The sequence below is a fragment of the Stigmatopora nigra genome, chromosome 2, assembly GCF_051989575.1.
Source record: "Stigmatopora nigra isolate UIUO_SnigA chromosome 2, RoL_Snig_1.1, whole genome shotgun sequence".
NCBI lineage: Eukaryota > Metazoa > Chordata > Actinopteri > Syngnathiformes > Syngnathidae > Stigmatopora > Stigmatopora nigra.
This window is the reverse complement of record NC_135509.1, coordinates 12,784,718-12,803,668: the sequence shown is the minus strand read 5'-3', so window position 1 is coordinate 12,803,668 and position 18,951 is coordinate 12,784,718. Positions and strand designations below refer to the sequence as shown.

Here is an 18,951-nt window from a genome sequence, read left to right as displayed (position 1 = left end):
CACCTGTCCTAATTATGATGATATATTTATTATCATCAACCATTATTGTATTTTATGAATTACTGAATTGAAATTATTAAATTACTAAATGAAACAAAATCAATTCAATTAAATTGAAGAAAAACAGAAATACACTCCCAAACGTGATGGCCACATGCATGGATGCCAGGTCTATATTTTTTTGTAGAAATCCTTATTGTATAATAAACAATGTATTGTGGGTTTTTTCTATTTTGTCATATTAAGCTCATTTTCTACCGTTGACAACAATAGACATCCAAGTCATTTAAACAGAGAGCAAAATCCTCAAGTTTCAGTGATTCCTGCCAAGCTTCCCTATTCAACATGTGCATTCATTAGCAGCCAGAATTCAAATCCTGAAATCTTGAGAAGGCACACCAAAACAATGAGCCACAATTTCCAGATATTGCTATTGTTGTACTAAACAGGCCAATAGAAAAATAGAAGACTTCAATTTACAGCCAACGTTTTATCGTATGCCAAAAAAACAAAACATGAAAAACACAAAATGAAACTTTTTGGATGTGCCTTAGTGAAACAAATTGTAAATTTAAAAAAATAAGAGCAATATATTGAAGGGGTGCATAGATTTGTGGCGCTGTCCTTTAACGATGTCTGTTTTCCATTTTTCTCCTTTGCAATTTCAGCTATTATTTTGCATCCTTCCCACACAGGGACAATACTACGGGCAGAATTATTATTCATTTTATTCTCCCTTTGGAACAGTTAAATTCTTGCTCCCTTTGACACAGGGCAATGTGACCCAGCTAATTAAGTTCCTCTTGAAAAGCCCCCTCACTCCAAAGATTTGGGAAGCAGGCTTTCTTTCTTTGCTCCTTTCAAACAAATCTCAATTGAAGCAAGGCCATGTGAAGACGAATTAAATACTTTCCTTTTTCATCCTTATTAATTAAAAAAAAAAAAACATGTCTTTGGAGGGGAGGGGTAGATTCTTCCTTCTTTGAGGCACTGCTCACTACTAAACCTGCAATGGTAGTCGGGACTCCAAAGTGGTGGTGTTTCTAGGCAACAAAAAGGATTTAGAAACTTTTAGAGCACAGACATTTATATAATCGTAGACAGCGACTCACCTTTTAAAAGTAGAAAAAGCCCCGCATCCTCTCAGACGGCATAACGACCCATCGGCAGAGCACCAAGGTGAGCATCACCACTATTTAAATAGAAAATAAAATAACAGTTGTTTTATAAACTAGAAAATGCCATTTCTCATGAATTGTTTGGTGGATAATTTTAGGCTATTTAGTAAACCTTTTGGTCAAAAATAGTTACTTTCAAATGTGAACATGTGAAATTTGACAATTTTTTTATACTATTATGTTGAAATGGGAATAATTATCATGGAAAATAAAGGGGAAGTTTGTGTTTTGAGATTTTTTTTCAATCAATCTATTTTTGAGGCTATTTATTCAATATATTTATTTACTGTCAGAGACCTAATAGAATTTTTTTTGTGTCATAATTCTTGAGTTCACAATTTGGTTTTATTGGTGAATGGCAAACGTAATTAATGCATGAATGTGCTATTCATAATGAATGGGGAAGGTTTTTTTAAATTAAAAAACCTAACAGAAAATTTAGATTTTTTTTTGAGGGGCAGGTCTAAAAGTCTTGATTTAGCAGCCAATGGAACAAAACAGACATTTATTGGTTTGTGTCAGAGTGCATAACACTGAGCCAATGAAAAGTGTTTTTGTGGGTTCATGAACATTAAACATGGAGTCAAATGACCACAAGTGTTCAGTACAAACTTTTTAGTTGGAACTTTCCCACAATTTTGTTCAAGAGGTTTGAATTTGGAAATGTTGAAATCAACCTCCAGAAAAAAATGCTTTTTATGGTTCTTGTTAAATGTCAAAAAACACCATCACCAATATTTTGGGTGGATCCCTAAAATGAAGTTTTTTTTTAGGTACAGCTAGAAAATCAATACTGGTGAATAAAAAAAAGTGTCTGTGTCTGTGAATACGCTTCAGTCCAACCTAAAAATAATTCTGTTTTTCAATGACAAGCCTTTAAGATACAATGACACTCTTGGACATGTTGACCAATGAACACACCTCAAATTACCCGACATCAGACAGTGTCACTTTGCTGCTTCTTCTTCTGTTACTGCTGCTTCTCACCGTCTGGGAATGGTTACACAAGTCACATATACCAGGTAATGAATAACTCACATCTCCAATAATGCCACTTACCTCATTATTCATATTTCCTACAGGTCCGTGCTTCCTGGCGGGCCTGGGTCCAGTTCTTTCCTACGCTCGCTTCATCTGGACCGGCATCGGAACAGCCTGCAACTACTACAACCAGAAATACGGTAGTATTGCGCGGGTGTGGATCGACAATGAAGAGACGCTTATCATCAGCAGGCAAGTCATTTTGAAAATTTGTAAAGAAGCAATGTCATGTAATAGTTGCAGTGGAGCTTTTCTTCCAGGTCGTCTGCGGTCTATCACGTCCTGAGAAGTCCACATTACGTTGCCCGATTTGGCAGTAAAAAAGGCCTGGAGTGCATTGGGATGGAAGGGAAAGGAATTATTTTTAACAGTAATGTGGATCTCTGGAAAAACCTGAGGAGGTATTTTTTAAAAGGTGAGGCATTGTGGCATTTTTTTGGGTGCAACATTGAACACGTTTAAGCTCTTGTTGACAAATTGACAGCCCTGTCGGGACCTGGTCTTAAGAAGACGGTCTCCGTCTGCGTGGGTTCAACAGAAGAACATTTGGATCGTCTCCATGATGTAACGGATCCGTCGGGACACGTGGACATCCTCAAGCTGCTGAGATCCATCATAGTGGATATCTCCAACAAATTATTTCTCAGGGTGCCTCTCAATGGTTAGACGTGCGGAATCGTCCCACTATTGTTGTCAAAATGCTGATAAGTGTGTGTTCTTTTCTGTATTTCAGAGAGGGACTTGCTGCTAAAAATTCACAACTATTTCGAGACGTGGCAATCCGTTTTGATTAAGCCGGATATATTCTTCAAAATTGGATGGCTCTACAATAAACATAAAAAAGCAGCGTAAGATGTTTTGCCTTAGGTCTGTTAATGAACAGAAATGGCCTAAACTTTGAGATTGTTGATTTATTTTTTTTCTACCATTAGTCAGGAATTGCAAGATGAAATGGAAAAGCTTCTGGACTTGAAAAGAAAATCCATAAAAGAAACAGAGAAACTGGATGAAGAGCTTGACTTTGCAACAGAGCTCATCTTTGCTCAGGTGGATACTAATCATGTGTATTTTCAATGTATGTAGTGAAATCATTTTGTAGTTTTTCCATCATTTGAAATAAGCAAACATAAAAGAAATACGTTGAAATTGACATGAATTCAGTAATTGTGTGTATTTTAGTTTTTCAAAATACATGAGGATTCCATAAGAGTGTTATTGACGTGTCTTGTGATTGATTAGTAACAATGTATTTGGAAAAAAAATAATGATAATAAAAATAATAATTAAAAACACTCACCCACTCTCAACAGAACCAAGGAGAACTCTCTGGTGACAACGTGAGACAGTGCGTGCTGGAGATGGTGATCGCCGCTCCAGACACGGTCTCCATCAGCCTTTTCTTCATGCTAATGTTGCTCAAACAGAATCCAGACACAGAGCGCAACCTGGTGGAGGAAATGGACTCAGTCATCGGTAGCTTGAGAATACTGATGCTCATCTTTAAAATTACTCAGTTGGGCTCATCCTCGACATTTAAAAGCCACAGCCTTCGTACCTTATAATTGTTGCAGGTGAAAGTGAAGCAGAAAATGTCGACTATTCACGTCTAAAAGTGCTGGAGGTTTTCATCAACGAGTCCTTGAGGTATCATCCGGTGGTTGATTTCACCATGCGCAAATCTCTGGAAGATGATGTTATTGAAGGCATCAGCATTAAAAAGGGAACAAATATCATTCTCAACACCGGTCTCATGCATAAAACGGAATTTTTCCCTAAACCCAAAGATTTCGACCTGCAGAATTTTGACAAAACAGTTAGTCTATCTTTATAAAAAATTTAAAAAAAGGTCCTGTCAACTTATGGTCCTACCTCAACATGGGTCTTCTTACATCTCTTTTATCTTCACAGGTCCCTAAACGCTACTTCCAGCCGTTCGGATGCGGGCCTCGTTCTTGCGTGGGCAAGCATATCGCCATGGTGATGATGAAGGCCATCCTAGTTACGCTCCTGTCTCGTTTTAGCGTGTGTCCTCGCCAAGGCTGCACCGTTCACAGCATCAAGCAGACCAACGACCTGTCCCAGCAGCCGGTGGAAGACGACCATGGCCTAGCTATGCGCTTCATCCCAAGAATGACGCAGTGTGCATACGCTCGCCAAGTAGACACAGTCAGCTCCGAAAACACACGTGGTGTGTTTTTATCACCCTCACAGCGCGTGAAGAAAATTCCCTAAATTGGCACATTAACTCGTTTAACTCACTGACTGCCATCAATGGCACCCAATGAGTTAAATCCGATGGAATTAAAAACTGGTGTAATACAGTAATACAACTGGTTTAATACTGTTTTTTTTTTTTGCCTTTTAATAATGTGAAGGGAATGATCACATTTGTAATGTAGCGTTAAAATCCCCATTTATTACGTTCAATTCGTTTTTTTTTTCATCCCTGGCTGACATTGTTACGAACCTTTGTGTTTAAGGAGAACAAAATGGAGGACATGAAAATGTAATGATTCATAATCCTGTTGGATTTGATGAATTTATTGAATTTAGTATATTGTGTGCATTAGCATTTGTACCACAGGCACAAACTAAACACGCCACCTTGGCTTTAGAAAATAAGGCAGTGGATTGAGTTTTGCTTTAGGCTGTCAATAATGCTTCAAATAGAAATAAATTCATTCCTTAATTCCAAAAAATTTTGAAACAGTGACATAATCTGTCATAGCGCAAACTAACAGCATTATTTTGAGTACACATGAACTCATAAAATACTTTCAATGTAAAAATAAAACTCATAACTGTCTCCTTATTACTGCATAATACAAAAATAGATTTGCTAACATCCATTGCGCCACCAAAATGACAATCAGAAAGGTGAGTGCATAGAATAAAGCAAGATGTCACGTGATATAAATAGACAAATACAATAGTTACCATTATTTTTTTTAGACAAATCACGTAAACTTCATTTGAATCATTTAGTCCTGCATTTACTTCAGGAACAATTCTTAATTTAAAGAATTGAACAAAGTGTTCTTCAAATACTGCCATCAATTATAATGAATGCAATTGTTATCAATAATCTGAGGGTTTGACTCCACAGAAACGCCAAGATATTGTGTAAAGAAAACTGTGTTTTCAAATAATATTAATAATTTTACAGCATGTTTCATTTGTTTCAATTACCGTATTTTCCGGACTATAAATAACATTTTTTTTCATATTTTAGCTGGGACCTGTGAATAATACACAAGTGCAAATTACATGTCTATTTTTCTTTTTTCTTTGCCCACAGATAACCTTCTTAAAAAAAATAAATGTGTATAGTTATCTGGAAAAACGTGAGTGTTAACAGATTCCTATTCAGCCTGTTGTTTTCTATTTTAAAATTGTTACATGAAAAATGGATTTAAGTTTCCGATAAAATATAAACTTGCCCTCCAAAAGATGCAGTATATTTTTTTCCCTCTTCATTGTGCATTGTTTGGCTGGTGCGACTTATAGTCCGAAAAATACGATATGAAGATCCAGATTTAATACACGGTGTCAATTTTTCACTGACTCAAAAATTCTTGGATTGCAATGGATGATGCATAGATTAAAAAAAAAAAGATTAGATTTTTTCTGGTTAATTTGACCCTGTATGAAGTGTCACATACTTTTCTCGTGTTTATGAATTAAGACTTTAAAAATGCCATTAACTGTATATAGTCCACTTAACGTGCGATAGTCATTGTAATGCAGATACAACCGCTCTCAACGTTTTTACCGTTTTCCTCTGGTGAGCTGATGCAGCTCGGCGATGTCCCTTGCTCATAGTTCCTGCAGGGCTCTTTGACAGTAGTAGAGTAGGCAATCCGGCAAGTCTGGGAGGGGAGAGCGCAACCACACGGCCAACGATCCGCCGTGCACTCGACAGTGCATCAAACACGGCAGATCGGGGAGGACCCGGCAGGCCACGATGGCCTCCGTCCCTATAGGCAACAAACCAAAAAGAAGACACTTTGAAAGGGTATCCAGATTCATCAAAAAAAGTCGCTTCAGTCCTAATTATTATTACCTATGATGGCCACCACATGAAGGTGAAGTTTTCTCTCCATAACTTCAAGTGTGGCTCTCAGAGAATCGTGGACGTCGGCAACGAGGGTCAAATTCTGCTGCGTGTCGTTAGAGAAGGCCAGCCACATTGTGCCGTACTCCCCTGAGGTCAGTTTGAAAGGCCTGAGAAGAAAACCACGCAGTCTAGTTGAAATACGAGAGTAATTCATGAGTACTTTGTAACTATTGTTTCACCTGATGAATGATGGAAGAGTCAGTTTGTATGAGAACTCGGTTGTGCGAGGAGTCCTATCATCAGGCGTGTTGAAAGAAACTTGGCCAGATACTTGAAGGTGAACTGAAGGCTTCTTGACAGTTAGCGAGTATTGAAACACTTGTACTTGGTGACATCTCAACTCCTCTACAGGGCTCTCAGAAACACAAGATAGCTGGTTGATAGGGAAAATAACACAACTTTAATATAATAATTATAGAAATTTATATTATAGAAATTATATTTTTTAAATAGCACAAGGAAAATCCAAAACCTACATTATTTACCATTTTTCATTAGATTACTGCATTGTGTGGATAAAATTGGGATGAATCGCAAAGTGGTCACATGAATACGTAGTTGAAATTCGTAATTTTTGCCCAGTCCTACTTTAAGTCTTTTTTTTTAACAATTAAGCCCCATTGTTCCTTTTCAAAGTTCTGTTCCGGAACGCTTTTTATAGCAATCTGGCAGCCAGCTGGGCCTATTTACCACCCACGTCCTATTTGACACTGTAAAAAAAAAAATCCACTTATTGTAATGACAAAACCAATCAGATCTGGCTGCCATTAAATTGAAATAGGATCACATACTGGCAGCCCCAGTTGTCTAAAATGAATTGGATGTCTATTGCGAATAATTATTGAATAGCAAGCCAATGGGTTGAACCTGAAAAAAAAAAAGAAAAAGTAGATGTCATTCTTAATTTACCTCAACATCCTCTGAGGACACTTGCAGAAGTAACTGTTGTATATCCGTCTCCGTGGAGTTAGAAATAAGAAGAACCAGCAGCAAACACTCGTCTTTGTTCACATGGCAGGCGGAGAGATGGATGCCGTCGCAGGAACACAAAGGAGTGATCTCGGAACGTGTCGACTCAATATAGTCAGCAGGGAGATGAGAAATAAGAGATGAGTCTTTTATTCTGACTTCTTCTTCCGTTTCTATTAAACTATTGTCAATAGGCTCATCCGTAGGGTCACTGCTATGTGTAGGTGAGTGTGAGGGTGGCTCTGGGTCCATGTTGGAGTCCAGCGAGTCGTTACAAAGCAGGTGATCGATGCTTTTGGGAACAGGGATTTTGGAGTCGGATGTTTGCTCGCTTACTTCTAAGGACAAAACCTTATCGTGAGCCTTTTTTCTGGAACGCTTGGATTTTTCTCCAGGTTTTCCCATCTGTTTAAAAAGAAAGAGTCTTGAATTAAAATGAAAAGGTGGTAATTAAAATGCTGTATGTTGAGTTAAATTTTGCCTTTACAAAGTAATAGTATGCAAGGTTTACGTTTGTCAGCTCACCGAGGACAAAGACGTTTGGGCACCCAGGCCAACAAACAGTGAAGACGCCAGTTGCTGTTTTTCTGGATCGGCAACCGGCGTTGGATTCTGGTTCTGCGAGATGCCAATCTGGCCAGATGAGTGGACCGGACTGGGCACTTCAACACTGGCAGGTTCTTCTGCTGTCTCCTTCTGAGCCAGGTAGCCATCCCTCCCCCACACTCGCTTTACTTTATCTAGCTTCAGAGTTGCGGTACTGGAATAGAGAAGATCAGAAAATTGGCTTTGTATTTTTTAATGAAATATTTTCCTTATATTTTACTATAGCATATTTTCTCCCCAAACATTGTGAAAAAAATTCTACTGGCACATTGAAATACCAGTGTTACATCATTACCTTTCTTTTCCCTTGTTTTTTAGTATTCCAATTTTAACATATTACAATAACCATTCACTTTTTGGGGGAAAAAAGGTAAGAATTGGTGCATTCCCACATAATTCCTCCAAAAATTGCATCATCTTGTAACTCCAAATACTACTTTTACTATAACATGTCATGTTGTTATTTAAATAGCAGTCTTTTCCCATCTACGAACAAATAGAATGGGGCCAATGAATGGTCCAAATAAATCTCGGTTCAATTCAAGAGTTTTTCTTTAGATTTTCTTAACAGCGCTCAAGTACTAATGAGTCCTAAAGTCTAATTTCCATGCAATTAAAACAAGTGGTTCCTTTCGTTCCGATGTTATTCAAAGAGAAGGACCGACATTTAAGTACACTTGAACATATTTTGTGTCACAATTGCCTGAAATTTTGGCTCAGACTTGCTGTCTTAAAACAGCCCCAAAATGATTATTTGAGATTTCCAAAGTGTATTTGAGACAAGCAAAAATAAATTAAAAAGCTAAATGTAGTTTTCCGAGTTTAAAAAGCACATTTCTGAAAGAAAGGAGGTGGATTTACAAACCATGTCTTATGTGAAGGATCAGTACTGTCACCTGACAGACCGGAGCTGACTGAGGGTATGGTGGGAGACTGTCGCTCGTCTATAGTGCACGACGACATGGTGATAGGTAGCGAGAGGCTGTAGGGATCCAGGCTTAAACCTGAGGATGAAATAAAAGCACGCTGTGTGAAAACAAGGCTCTTCAGACCCCTGTCAGATGTTTAACACACTTGTTAGTCATCCCCAACCTTTGGCCTGACTAATCTCTTCCTGTCGTTGATGGGGTGACTTGTAAGGAGCGGCGCCAGCAGCCAGCGCTTCCGACACATATTGGTCCAAAAATGATAGTGAGGAATCCACCTGGAGATACATAGAATTGTGGTTTAATCGTACACGTCACAGTAATGATTGCAAATTGCAAAGTTGTTACCTCCAGAGGTTGGACACAGGCATTTCGTGGTAGCACTTTGGCCCGCAGATCAGGATTTGAGTGGAGGCTCTGCAGTTCCTGAGCCTTTTGTCTCAGCACCGTGTCCAAGGAGCTACCGTATGTTTCAGAAATATCTCGAAGCAAAGACGTTTCCGTCTCCTTCTCGCAGAGCTTGGTCATGGCTGAGAGGACCCAGCTCTTGGTTTCACTGCTGGCCTCCTTCAAGTCCAGAATATTGGCCAAAAGTCTCACCAGGGTGGACGGTTTGAGATCTTCCTTCAAATGGGAATATTCACCGAGAACCTGAAACACAAACACCAGACTATTAGTGGGGTTTTTTGTCTTCTTGACAGTAGTGTTTAATGAAATTACAGCGTTGAAATAACTACCGTATTTTCATGACTATAAGGCGCACCGCATTATAAGGCGCACCCTCAATGAATGACATTTTTACCATATATAAGGCGCACTGGATTATAAGGCGCACTGTCTATTTTGGAGAAAATGTAAGACTTTTAGTGCGCCTTATAGTCGTGAAAATACGGTACATCAAAATTGTAATCACCCAGCTGATCACTTGGAGGAAGCGCTGAGGCAGCTTACAAGGTGCTTCTTGAAGTAGAGACACATAAGAATCGACAGCAAAAAGCCTCAACATCCTGTCTTGTTCTCCACCTTCAAATCCTGGAGATATTTGAAACAAGGAATTTGAGTAATACCATTGACGACATGACAACAAAGGAAAATAAATGATGATATCATAAGATGTTGACCTTCTGAGATGAGTTTGAGGAAGTTGTTGGGGATGTCTGGTTGCATCAAGTCTCCACTTAGTGCAAACACAGTGTTCATTGTGTCAATAAACCACTTGTTGTCAGGTGCATATGTGGAATGTTTCATAGGAAAAGCCATTTTTCATGATGCATGTCTATTTGAAACTAAGCGCCCTGCTCCATCATTTAGCGTGGCCCACTAAAGTAAATTAAATGTAATTCCTTTTTTTTGTAGATCTCAATGAAAGTTAGAGGGCTAAATACACATTTTTTATTTATGATTATGTTTTTCATGTATTAAAAATAACTGGGAAAATTTCATGAAAACATAGACTATAAGAGTTTATTTTTAATTTAAAAATTAATGATTACAATATAATGAGAATAACACATTAATTAATTAATATTAAGACACAGTAAATAGTTAAAATTTAATGATCTACCCCTTTTATATTGAAAAAAAGGGAAGGGAAAAAAACGCACACCCTATAGGAAAATATTTGGTATTAACTCATTGGCTGTCATGAATAGCAATACACGTCCGTTTCACTTGACCCTCTATGAAGAAGGATTACTGTTGTTTTGCACCCCGATCGAGACTATTTTTGGAAAAAAAAGGATATTTTTCAGCCACTTCTGCCACCTTCCCCACCAAGTCAATGGTGGTGTAGTCATCTTTGTTGCTGCGCAGGAAATCCAGCATCTTCTCCACAATGACAGTGACATTCTTGCCGTTTGTGATCCTGTAAAGCAATTCCAATGTCTACGCACCGAGAAGAAGATATTCAGTGAAATTGAGAGAGCAGACACGCAAGGAAACCACCCTCGAGGCTCACCTCCCGTTTGATGATGAGATCGGGATGATCTAAGCATTCTATGATGGTCATCTGATGCTGCAAGGCCAGTTTAGGATCCTGCTGGACCACGTAGGTGAGAGCTTTCAAACCTGCGCCACCACAGATAAATTAAATTCAAGAAGAAGAAGAAAAAAAACATCTGAAAATCATGCTGCACTTTTCTCCTCACCTATATATTTCAGGTTAATCTTTGACGATAGAATGAAGTTGCCAATACATTTTGCTGCTTTTTCCAAGAGTTCACTTTTAGGGTGAATTGTGTAAATACACTTGACGCACTCATACAAAATTGCTGGCCAAAGAGAGATGAGGAAATAATGAAAAATCCGAACAAGATGAAATCCTATTATTTCAAATACGTAATACCGTAAGTGATATTATGGTTCATCTCCGCTTTTCGTAAAGACTCGTCAAGGACATCATACATGATCCCACTTGTACTGTAACAAAAAAAAAAAAAAAAAACATAAAAATGTCATATTAGCTATCACATGAGAAGTCCAAAATAGTTGACTAACCTTTTGTCATTTTTGCCAAGTAAAGACAAAATTTTAAGAAGCTGAATTTGCAGCCAGGGAGCAGGAACACTATGATAGTTATAATCCATTGGCAATTTCCCACCCACCACTTGCTTCAAAATGGTGACAAAACTGGCCGTCAGGTCCTTGTAACCCTCTGAATTTTCCTAAAAAAAAAACAAGTGAGATGAATGAAATTCAATCAAAATGCTTCCATTTGTTTGTTCAAATTTGAATCTCCAACTTTGATCATCTGTAAGTAGATGTGCAGCGATGCTGTCATAACCCCTGGATCCTTATCGCACAAAGCTTTGCGAAACTTGTTGTGGATGTGTTGAACTTGATTTGGTGCGATGAGATAAAATTTGTAAAGCGCCAGGACTGCTTTCCGTCGAATGATTTCTCTGTTGAAAAAGGTCACCAGGAAAATTCAGACAGTCCCAAAACGCTGATCTTTATGACACACAACCATGCAAATGCACTCAAAATATTGTACTAAGAAAAATTTAAAAAACATAAATCACTTGGGGTGAGTGAGCTTTTCCTCCACAAGAGGCAGAATTGCAGGGATCATATCTCTGGGGAACAATTGGCTGACAATAGTTAGAGCCATGCACACTTCAATGAGGTTTGTGCTCTGGAGATCCTAAAGCATAAAAAAACAGTTTGAAAATGACATGATAAAACAGTCTATCGGTTAAAAGAAGAGAAGGAAAAAAACACAGACCTTTAAGACAGTATTTACAAGTAGTAGAAGGAGCTCATGACTTTCATTCAGAAACAAGGCCACAGCGAGGTAACCTGCAATGCCAAAATATAGTGGAAAGTTTCACAAGGTTGCTTGTCACACGTTCCATAACGTGACCACAGGAGGGCAGTGTAGCGCCAAATCAGTATTGAAATGGTAATCAAAATTGCACCAATAAATATATCTATTCTGTCATTACTGTAAAGTGTCATGCCACTTTGAGGAAAGGTCAATTGAAAAAAAATAACACTGTTTTTTAACACATTGGCTTTTACACAAATAGTAATAGAATAGTTACTATTAAGAAGCATAAAGCTACAGTTTGCATTCCCATTTTCTAGTTAGCCAGTTACTTACTAGCTCAATAAAAATGACGAAATAGATGAACGAGAAACATCTTTTGAGCAATAGTAAGACACATACCGACTCTCTTTTCCAATCCAGTTCCTTGTTGGGCCAACTTGATGGCATGAATATAGCAGAAGGAAGCCTCATACCCCAACATTTCACAGTAGATGGCTCGCACCATGATCTCCTTCATCTGCCGCTGAAGAGTGAAACGTGACAACAAAATTCAAGTTTGCACTTGAAGGTGCCATCACACAAGGCCAAAGAGGAGATTGAAAGAACTCAACCATGGATGTGTTGGGTGATGATGCTTGATCTTTGATGGAAGTCAGTTCTTGTTGAATGAGTTTCTCTTCATCCTAAAGAGGATCAAAGTAATAATTAAACATTTTTAACAATTAACAATTCAGGAAGGAATTAATCTAAAGTCATGATTCTCATCAGATAGTAATGATAGTGTACGAATCGGCTGCCACAAACAAATATTTTGATAGTTGATGATTACTCAGCCACTAGATGAATCATGTTTTGTTGTTATATATGTCTATGCATAATATGTAGCTTTTATTTGAAAATAATAAATATTACATTAAGAAGAAAATATGTAGATTTTTTCCCTACTTTTTGAAGAAAAGATGCATAATTACATGCCTTAAGTTCTACTTTGGGGAGCTTTAAACGGGTTCATCTTAGTTTTGTTTTTGCTTTAAAAAGATGATATTCAATTTAGGAAATGCACTCATTAAATTCATAACATCGACATTGAAATTCCTGAGTTATTTAGCTGCAATCGGCGTTAAGTTAGGAGCTGGTTTTATTAAAGATTGGACGAAAAGCAAACTCACATTTTTAGACGTCAATTCTGTAATTCCTCTGATGAGGTTTCCCAGTTTGGAGGTAGAAGACAGCTTCGTAGGACCCGGTTGAGAATCCAAAGATAGGAGGCTCGGTAGGGCTGTCAGGGTTTTCTCCACTACGTCGCTCATTTTGGCCACAAAAAGCGGGATCGCAAGCTGTCTCGCTTCCTATAAGACACTATTAATAAGTCTATCCATCTCGGTCACTTTAGTGACACGCAGGCGGATAATATCATGCGTGCAGTGCTTTAAAATAGCACAGGAAGAAAAATGCAGAATAGGCAAGCGGCCATTGTTGTGATGCTCCACGTCATATCCTTATTTGACACTAACTTTATTCATAACACCTAGTGTAACAATATTCGCTATACCAAGAGCTGGCATTTTAATTAAGTAATGCCAGTTTTAATGACATTTACATTAATTTCATTCACATATGTTTTTTTAGTTTATGTATTTATTTAAACATATGTAGTATTTGATTTATTAGTTAAATTATTTAAATTTAATTGAATTATTTCATTCCAGATATTATTGTATTCACAACTGTTCAAAACTTTAAGGTCATTTAAAAATTTGCTCTATAGCACGTTCCCTTTTATTATTATTCTTTCTTTTGCAATAAATATGTCATTAATTTATTTTGAAATCAGAATTATTGGAAAATTGTCAGGTGAATGATTTTAGTATGCAACTGGTCACCCAAAAATAAAACAATATATCAGATAAGAACTTTTACACACTTGTAATATTCAAATGCAGTTTATTGGGTTGATTTTTGATCAACAGTCAATTGTATAACTGTACACTAAACTACAATAGTAATAATTACAGTTAATATGAAATTACATCAATTGGACAACTGCATGGAAATGAGTTCATTCCATTTATTAGCATTTCGATATCTAGCAGTGACCACACACACACTGTATATATACAGGGTGTCAGAATATGCACATTGAGCATCTCTGGTTTACATGATTGGGAACAAAACTCAGAGTTAGGAAGGAAAACTATATATCATAAGTAGAGCTTCTTTCATGTGCTTTGTTTTCTATAATATTGGCAGTTTATTCTCTTTCATGAATGCAAGATGCACCAGAAGACCAGGTTATGGATATCAATTTGCTTTCTTGCACTTACATAACACTGTATATTGCACATCATCAGCAAAATCATTCAAATATGTATTTCCTCATTCTCAAATTTCATTTCCTACATCATATATTTTGTGCAAAACAGCTAGTAATAAATAAACAATGCCTTTTATGTGGCACATACAACACATCACTTTATTGTGTCACTTCTATTCTACAATGCTATTCACTACAAGTGTTGTTTATTCACCAAATAGTACATTTCACATCTTTTATCGTAATCTTAGGTCCTTCTTTGCAGTCTCTTCTTATCCAATCAAACTATGATAGGAAGGTGTCATTTGGCTTAATTGTTCTCAGTGATATGTTAATTTAACCTGGACGTGAGACTAAAGTACAAACAATTCTCTTGATATGTACAACCACAAAGTGAGAGTCCATCTCTGTGATTGTACGTTAGCAGACGGAAAGACTTTCTATTCTGTCTGACTTGGTTAATCTGGATCTGAGTCCTCAAGCCCAGATCTGAAAGCAAAAAAAAGGGTGTCAGTTAGGTTAAAAAAGAAAACAACATTGAAAATCCCAGAATGAAAAGAAAACACTCCTCATCTTACCCGAAGAGTGTGGTCCCAGGAGCCCGTGCAAAAGGCCGTCCCGTCCGGCGACACCCGCAACGTACTGACACGGTTCTCGTGCCCGAACAGAATAGACACGCGTGTTCCTTTCAGAACATCCCAGACGTTAATGGTATAGTCATTGTAGCCACCAAAAAGAAGTCGGCCTGGGAAAAAGACGTGCCAAAATGTTGATGGTGCATTTACGTCAAAAGACCCCCAAAAAATAACCCAATATTTACCACTGAGGGAGAAATCCACACTTGATACCCCGAATATGATGCTCTCTTTGGAATAGATAGCTACTTCTCTGTCTGCTCTCAAGTCATACAAGCGGCACTGGAAATAAAGCGTAAATATTCTCCACAAATTTAAATTATTGACAAATCTATTTTAGTTTTTTTTAGTAACTGCCCTTAAAATCAGCTAAAATACCTACTGTAGCATCATCGGAGCCCGAAGCAAATGCATCTCCGCTGGGATAGTAACTATTCGGAGAGCCAAGTCAATATTCCAATTTTCTTGAAAACAATAACGGTCACTTTCAAATCATTTTGTGACTCACCGCACACTATTGATGTCTGATTCGTGGGTTTCAAACGACTGGATGCACTGTCCCGAGCGCATGTCCCACACGTTTGCCTTCTTATCGCAGCCCTAAAAAGTACAACCGTGTTAGAACCAGTGTGACCATATTCAAATGGTAGTTTCCCCTCCCAAAACAAGAACTTATTGATTCAAAACAATTTCATACCCCTGATACAAAAGTGTTTCCAGTCTCGGATGGCGCCAAATCCAGACACAGCACGTCTGCTGCGTGACCGTGGAAGCTCTGCAGCAACTGGCCGCTCTCCACGTCCCATAATGCACAGGTGCCGTCCCCGCTGGAGGTCAGGATCTTTGTGCGAGAAATCAGTGAGGTCAATTGTTGGTGTGAAAACAAGTTATTTGGAGACCTATTGGACAGTTGGGCAATGTCACCTGCATGTCCGAGTTAGTGAAGCTACAAGCGGACAAGTAGTTTGTGTGCATGGCGACTGACTTCTTCTTCGCAGCCAAGTTCTCGTTCTTGTCCAAGGACAGAGGATACACGGAACACTTGTTGTCCAGGCCACTGGGAAAGAATAACAATTGAAAAGCAATTCCCCAAGGGGACAAACTTCTATGTGGACTTTTGCCAAGATCGGCCAATATATAGCCATTAATTGTTCTTTTTGCACCACCTAGAGTAGTGCAGACGCGTGCAGCTTAGAAGGAATATTGATTATGATGAAAGTTAACTATTGAGAGAACAATAATGATTTACTGAATTCAGTCTGATTTTCCAGGGGTCATCTTGTAGGATGAAACAGTAGATAAGACATACAGTTGTTATGCTTGGTGAGGGAGAGGCAAAAGATTACAAAATAAAAGCTTTGTAAGCTTCCAGCCGGCTTTTGATTCCCTGAATACTCTATAAAGTGTCCATTGGTGTGAATCTGAGCTTAAATGCTTGTTTGTCAGTACAGGCCCTGTGATTGGCTGGCATTTGCTCCAGGCTGCCTCCTTCCTAATGAGGAAGGACAAGGGCTATACAAAAGGAATGAATGGATGATGTGTCCTTTGTGCAACATTACACAAGAAAACAGTCCATCAGAAGCTCTACCCAAATGCTAGCAGTTCTTGTTTAGCGCAACAACAACAAAAAGTGGCTCACTCACCCGCAAGCTACGGCGCAGCCGGATGGGGCGTAAGCGCATGCCATCACCCAGGTGCAAGGCATTGTCACGGCGTGCTCCTGATCAACATCAAAACAAAAGCTGCTTGTGTGAGTGCATCAAAAACAATGTCTGTCGCAACCACAACATGAAACACGGCTCGATTCACTTCAAGCAATACAGATAAACAAAGCAACGGTCTCTATTTAGCCCTAAAGCACTTTCCATAAAAACATTGCGTCACAAAAGGATTTTATTTTAAGAGCTGAGAGCTAAAGAATCGTTAAGGACATCCGTAATGTCCAGCACAGCATAAAAGAGGATTCATGTTTTATTTAGTACGCTATGTTAAAAAAAAAAAAAAAACCCAATAGTAGTTACCTTATTGGTGGTGAAGGCGTCCCACACAATCACTTTGCCGTCCTGCATATTGAGAGACAAGCACAAAAGTTGGATTCATATTTTCATTCATTTGACTGTCTTCCAAACTCGGCTCAGCAAATGAAATTTTACAAATTGTTTTCTTTTTTCATACTGCTTTGCCTCACAGGGGTCATATTGGGAGGGGGTGCTGGAGCATATCCCAGCTATCTACATGTAGCAGGCAGGGGACACCCTGAATTGGTCCCCAGCCAATCACAGGACACAAAGAGAAAAAAGACAACAATTCTCACTCATACCTACAACAATTTAGAGTGTCCAATCAGTTTTTGGCATGTAGGAGGAAACCTAAGTACCCAGACAAAAGCCACATTGGCCCGGAGAATAAGCAAACTCTGTGTTTTTTTTAAAACTTTGACTAATATAATGATCTATGAGTCAAAAAAAAATGCAGAATAGTCATGTGTTGGAGGCGTGTGCGTGACCTGGGAGGAGCTGACGATCCTTCTCTTATCCTTACACCAATCCATGCACAGAACTTTGTTTCCATGTCCTTTCAGAGTTCTTCTGGTCTTCATGACAAACTGACCCAGGCCCTCCACCTTCTCGGCCACTTGATGCACTGAACGCACACACATTGCAATCAAAGCTTCACATGATTCACATCTAGCGTCGGATTAAAACTGCATTAGGCCTGCAGCTAATGGATGAATATATATATAGTATAGCTTAATTCCTGGATGCTTGAATTTACATTTATCTCATTTGCTGCCATTGACAGCACTCGACACCAAATTATTATTATTCTTTTACATTTATTAAAAAACAAGAACAAACATTATACTTTAAAGTACTAAAATAGCCTATTAGGGAAGAACAGACAAAATAGGCACCAGTGATTTTAACATTAACAGTATTTTAGATTACAATAGCCTAAAAAACACAACATAACATTGTCGGTCAGAGTGAAAAACATAAGATACATATATAAGTCGTAAGCCCTGCCAAACTATATAGCAAAAAAATAAAAAGTGCAACTCATAGTCCGGAAAATACGGTACTTCAAGTGGATTGGACGTCTACTTGTGCCAAACTCTTTTCAATTCACAGCAGTACGATTGGACGCCACATTATTAGATGCCTAGCATCCTCAATGGCATTGACAGAGTTCACTATAATTTCAGGCGTCAATGGGTTAATGTTATTTTGATGCTCTTATGGATTTCCCAATGCTTTTAAAATTATGGTTGATAATTTGACATCATTGAACGGTTAATCCGCAGTTATTTTTTTTGGTGCCTAACCCTTCCCTCATCCTCAAAAAGCATCTTACACGCAACATGATGGCATCCAAAATCCCTGTTTTTAACGTTGATGTTGCTGCAGAAGGGCATGTTTGGATGCTACACGAGTGGGTAGGAAGGGGAAAAACAACAAAAAAACAAAGCGAGGCCTAAAAAAAGAAGACATTTGGGAATAACAAACATCTGCTCAGATTTGTCATATAAACGGCGAGCGACCGAACGATCGGTCGCTCAATCGCGATCGGTCGGCCTCTCCATTTTTTCGGTACTCACGCTCGACGTCGTGCAGCTTAGCTCTTTCCTCCTCGAGCTTGGACTTGAGGGAATCCGACTCCGTTTTCAGATGCGCCAGAGTCTCGCTGAGCTGTACCTCATGCGTGGCCATTTCAGGGAGCGGAGGGGATCTCATATATGGATTTTAGACCTTTGTGCGGGGCCGCGATGGGCAGCGAAAAGGCTTAAAGCAGTGACACGCAAACGCACACAAAACACACATAGACACACACGCACACGCGCATCCAAGGCTAACAGCTGATGCTGCTGGCCTGACGTCACAGGACCAGGATGCTACA

The 18,951-nt window shown here is 38.6% G+C and overlaps 3 protein-coding genes and 1 long non-coding RNA gene across 4 annotated transcripts; 1 reads left to right on the top strand and 3 right to left on the bottom strand.

Moving 5' to 3' along the window:
- Positions 1 to 174: 174 nt before the first annotated feature.
- On the bottom strand, positions 175 to 5,822 carry LOC144210664 (uncharacterized). Its single transcript, XR_013329426.1, has 7 exons — positions 4,089 to 5,822; positions 3,775 to 3,900; positions 3,517 to 3,664; positions 2,238 to 2,342; positions 2,100 to 2,168; positions 1,113 to 1,192; positions 175 to 1,043 (listed from the first exon to the last, which is right to left on the bottom strand). It is a non-coding gene; the product is annotated as an uncharacterized LOC144210664 (long non-coding RNA).
- cyp19a1b (cytochrome P450, family 19, subfamily A, polypeptide 1b) lies at positions 935 to 5,031 on the top strand. Its single transcript, XM_077737425.1, has 10 exons — positions 935 to 1,179; positions 2,052 to 2,200; positions 2,261 to 2,411; positions 2,480 to 2,634; positions 2,704 to 2,880; positions 2,953 to 3,067; positions 3,152 to 3,266; positions 3,530 to 3,692; positions 3,791 to 4,032; positions 4,128 to 5,031. Exons 2-10 carry the CDS (start codon positions 2,065 to 2,067, stop codon positions 4,449 to 4,451), a joined length of 1,578 nt encoding a protein of 525 aa, XP_077593551.1. The 5' UTR covers positions 935 to 1,179; positions 2,052 to 2,064; the 3' UTR covers positions 4,452 to 5,031.
- Positions 5,823 to 5,901: 79 nt separating the features above from the next.
- ap4e1 (adaptor related protein complex 4 subunit epsilon 1) lies at positions 5,902 to 13,589 on the bottom strand. Its single transcript, XM_077712080.1, has 21 exons — positions 13,275 to 13,589; positions 12,717 to 12,788; positions 12,505 to 12,628; positions 12,061 to 12,134; positions 11,858 to 11,979; positions 11,578 to 11,737; positions 11,334 to 11,500; positions 11,182 to 11,255; positions 10,985 to 11,107; positions 10,795 to 10,904; positions 10,582 to 10,721; positions 9,959 to 10,071; positions 9,751 to 9,869; positions 9,186 to 9,488; positions 9,004 to 9,115; positions 8,777 to 8,915; positions 7,831 to 8,065; positions 7,246 to 7,710; positions 6,516 to 6,709; positions 6,283 to 6,443; positions 5,902 to 6,196 (listed from the first exon to the last, which is right to left on the bottom strand). Exons 1-21 carry the CDS (start codon positions 13,413 to 13,415, stop codon positions 6,036 to 6,038), a joined length of 3,309 nt encoding a protein of 1,102 aa, XP_077568206.1. The 5' UTR covers positions 13,416 to 13,589; the 3' UTR covers positions 5,902 to 6,035.
- Positions 13,590 to 14,158: 569 nt separating this feature from the next.
- gnb5a (guanine nucleotide binding protein (G protein), beta 5a) lies at positions 14,159 to 18,945 on the bottom strand. Its single transcript, XM_077712143.1, has 11 exons — positions 18,653 to 18,945; positions 17,561 to 17,697; positions 17,076 to 17,117; positions 16,698 to 16,774; positions 15,979 to 16,111; positions 15,752 to 15,895; positions 15,563 to 15,654; positions 15,437 to 15,485; positions 15,240 to 15,336; positions 14,998 to 15,164; positions 14,159 to 14,908 (listed from the first exon to the last, which is right to left on the bottom strand). The coding sequence occupies exons 1-11, from the start codon at positions 18,786 to 18,788 to the stop codon at positions 14,897 to 14,899; spliced, it is 1,086 nt and encodes a 361-aa protein (XP_077568269.1). The 5' UTR covers positions 18,789 to 18,945; the 3' UTR covers positions 14,159 to 14,896.
- Between the last annotated feature and the right edge of the window lie 6 nt (positions 18,946 to 18,951).

Excerpts from the sequence above, each read along its gene's own strand:
- cyp19a1b (XM_077737425.1), top strand. The coding sequence starts at position 2,065 with ATGACACTCTTGGACATGTTGACCAATGAACACACCTCAAATTACCCG. Across the intron at positions 3,068-3,151 it reads AATAAACATAAAAAAGCAGC|TCAGGAATTGCAAGATGAAA; the intron begins GTAAGATGTTTT and ends TTCTACCATTAG. Across the intron at positions 3,693-3,790 it reads GGAAATGGACTCAGTCATCG|GTGAAAGTGAAGCAGAAAAT; the intron begins GTAGCTTGAGAA and ends TAATTGTTGCAG.
- ap4e1 (XM_077712080.1), bottom strand. The coding sequence starts at position 13,415 with ATGAGCGACGTAGTGGAGAAAACCCTGACAGCCCTACCGAGCCTCCTA. Across the intron at positions 11,108-11,181 it reads GAACCATAATATCACTTACG|CAATTTTGTATGAGTGCGTC; the intron begins GTATTACGTATT and ends CTCTTTGGCCAG. Across the intron at positions 9,870-9,958 it reads CCTCAAACTCATCTCAGAAG|GATTTGAAGGTGGAGAACAA; the intron begins GTCAACATCTTA and ends AAATATCTCCAG.
- gnb5a (XM_077712143.1), bottom strand. The coding sequence starts at position 18,788 with ATGAGATCCCCTCCGCTCCCTGAAATGGCCACGCATGAGGTACAGCTC. Across the intron at positions 17,118-17,560 it reads GGATCGTCAGCTCCTCCCAG|GACGGCAAAGTGATTGTGTG; the intron begins GTCACGCACACG and ends CTCAATATGCAG. Across the intron at positions 15,165-15,239 it reads TGTGGATTTCTCCCTCAGTG|GCCGACTTCTTTTTGGTGGC; the intron begins GTAAATATTGGG and ends TCTTTTTCCCAG.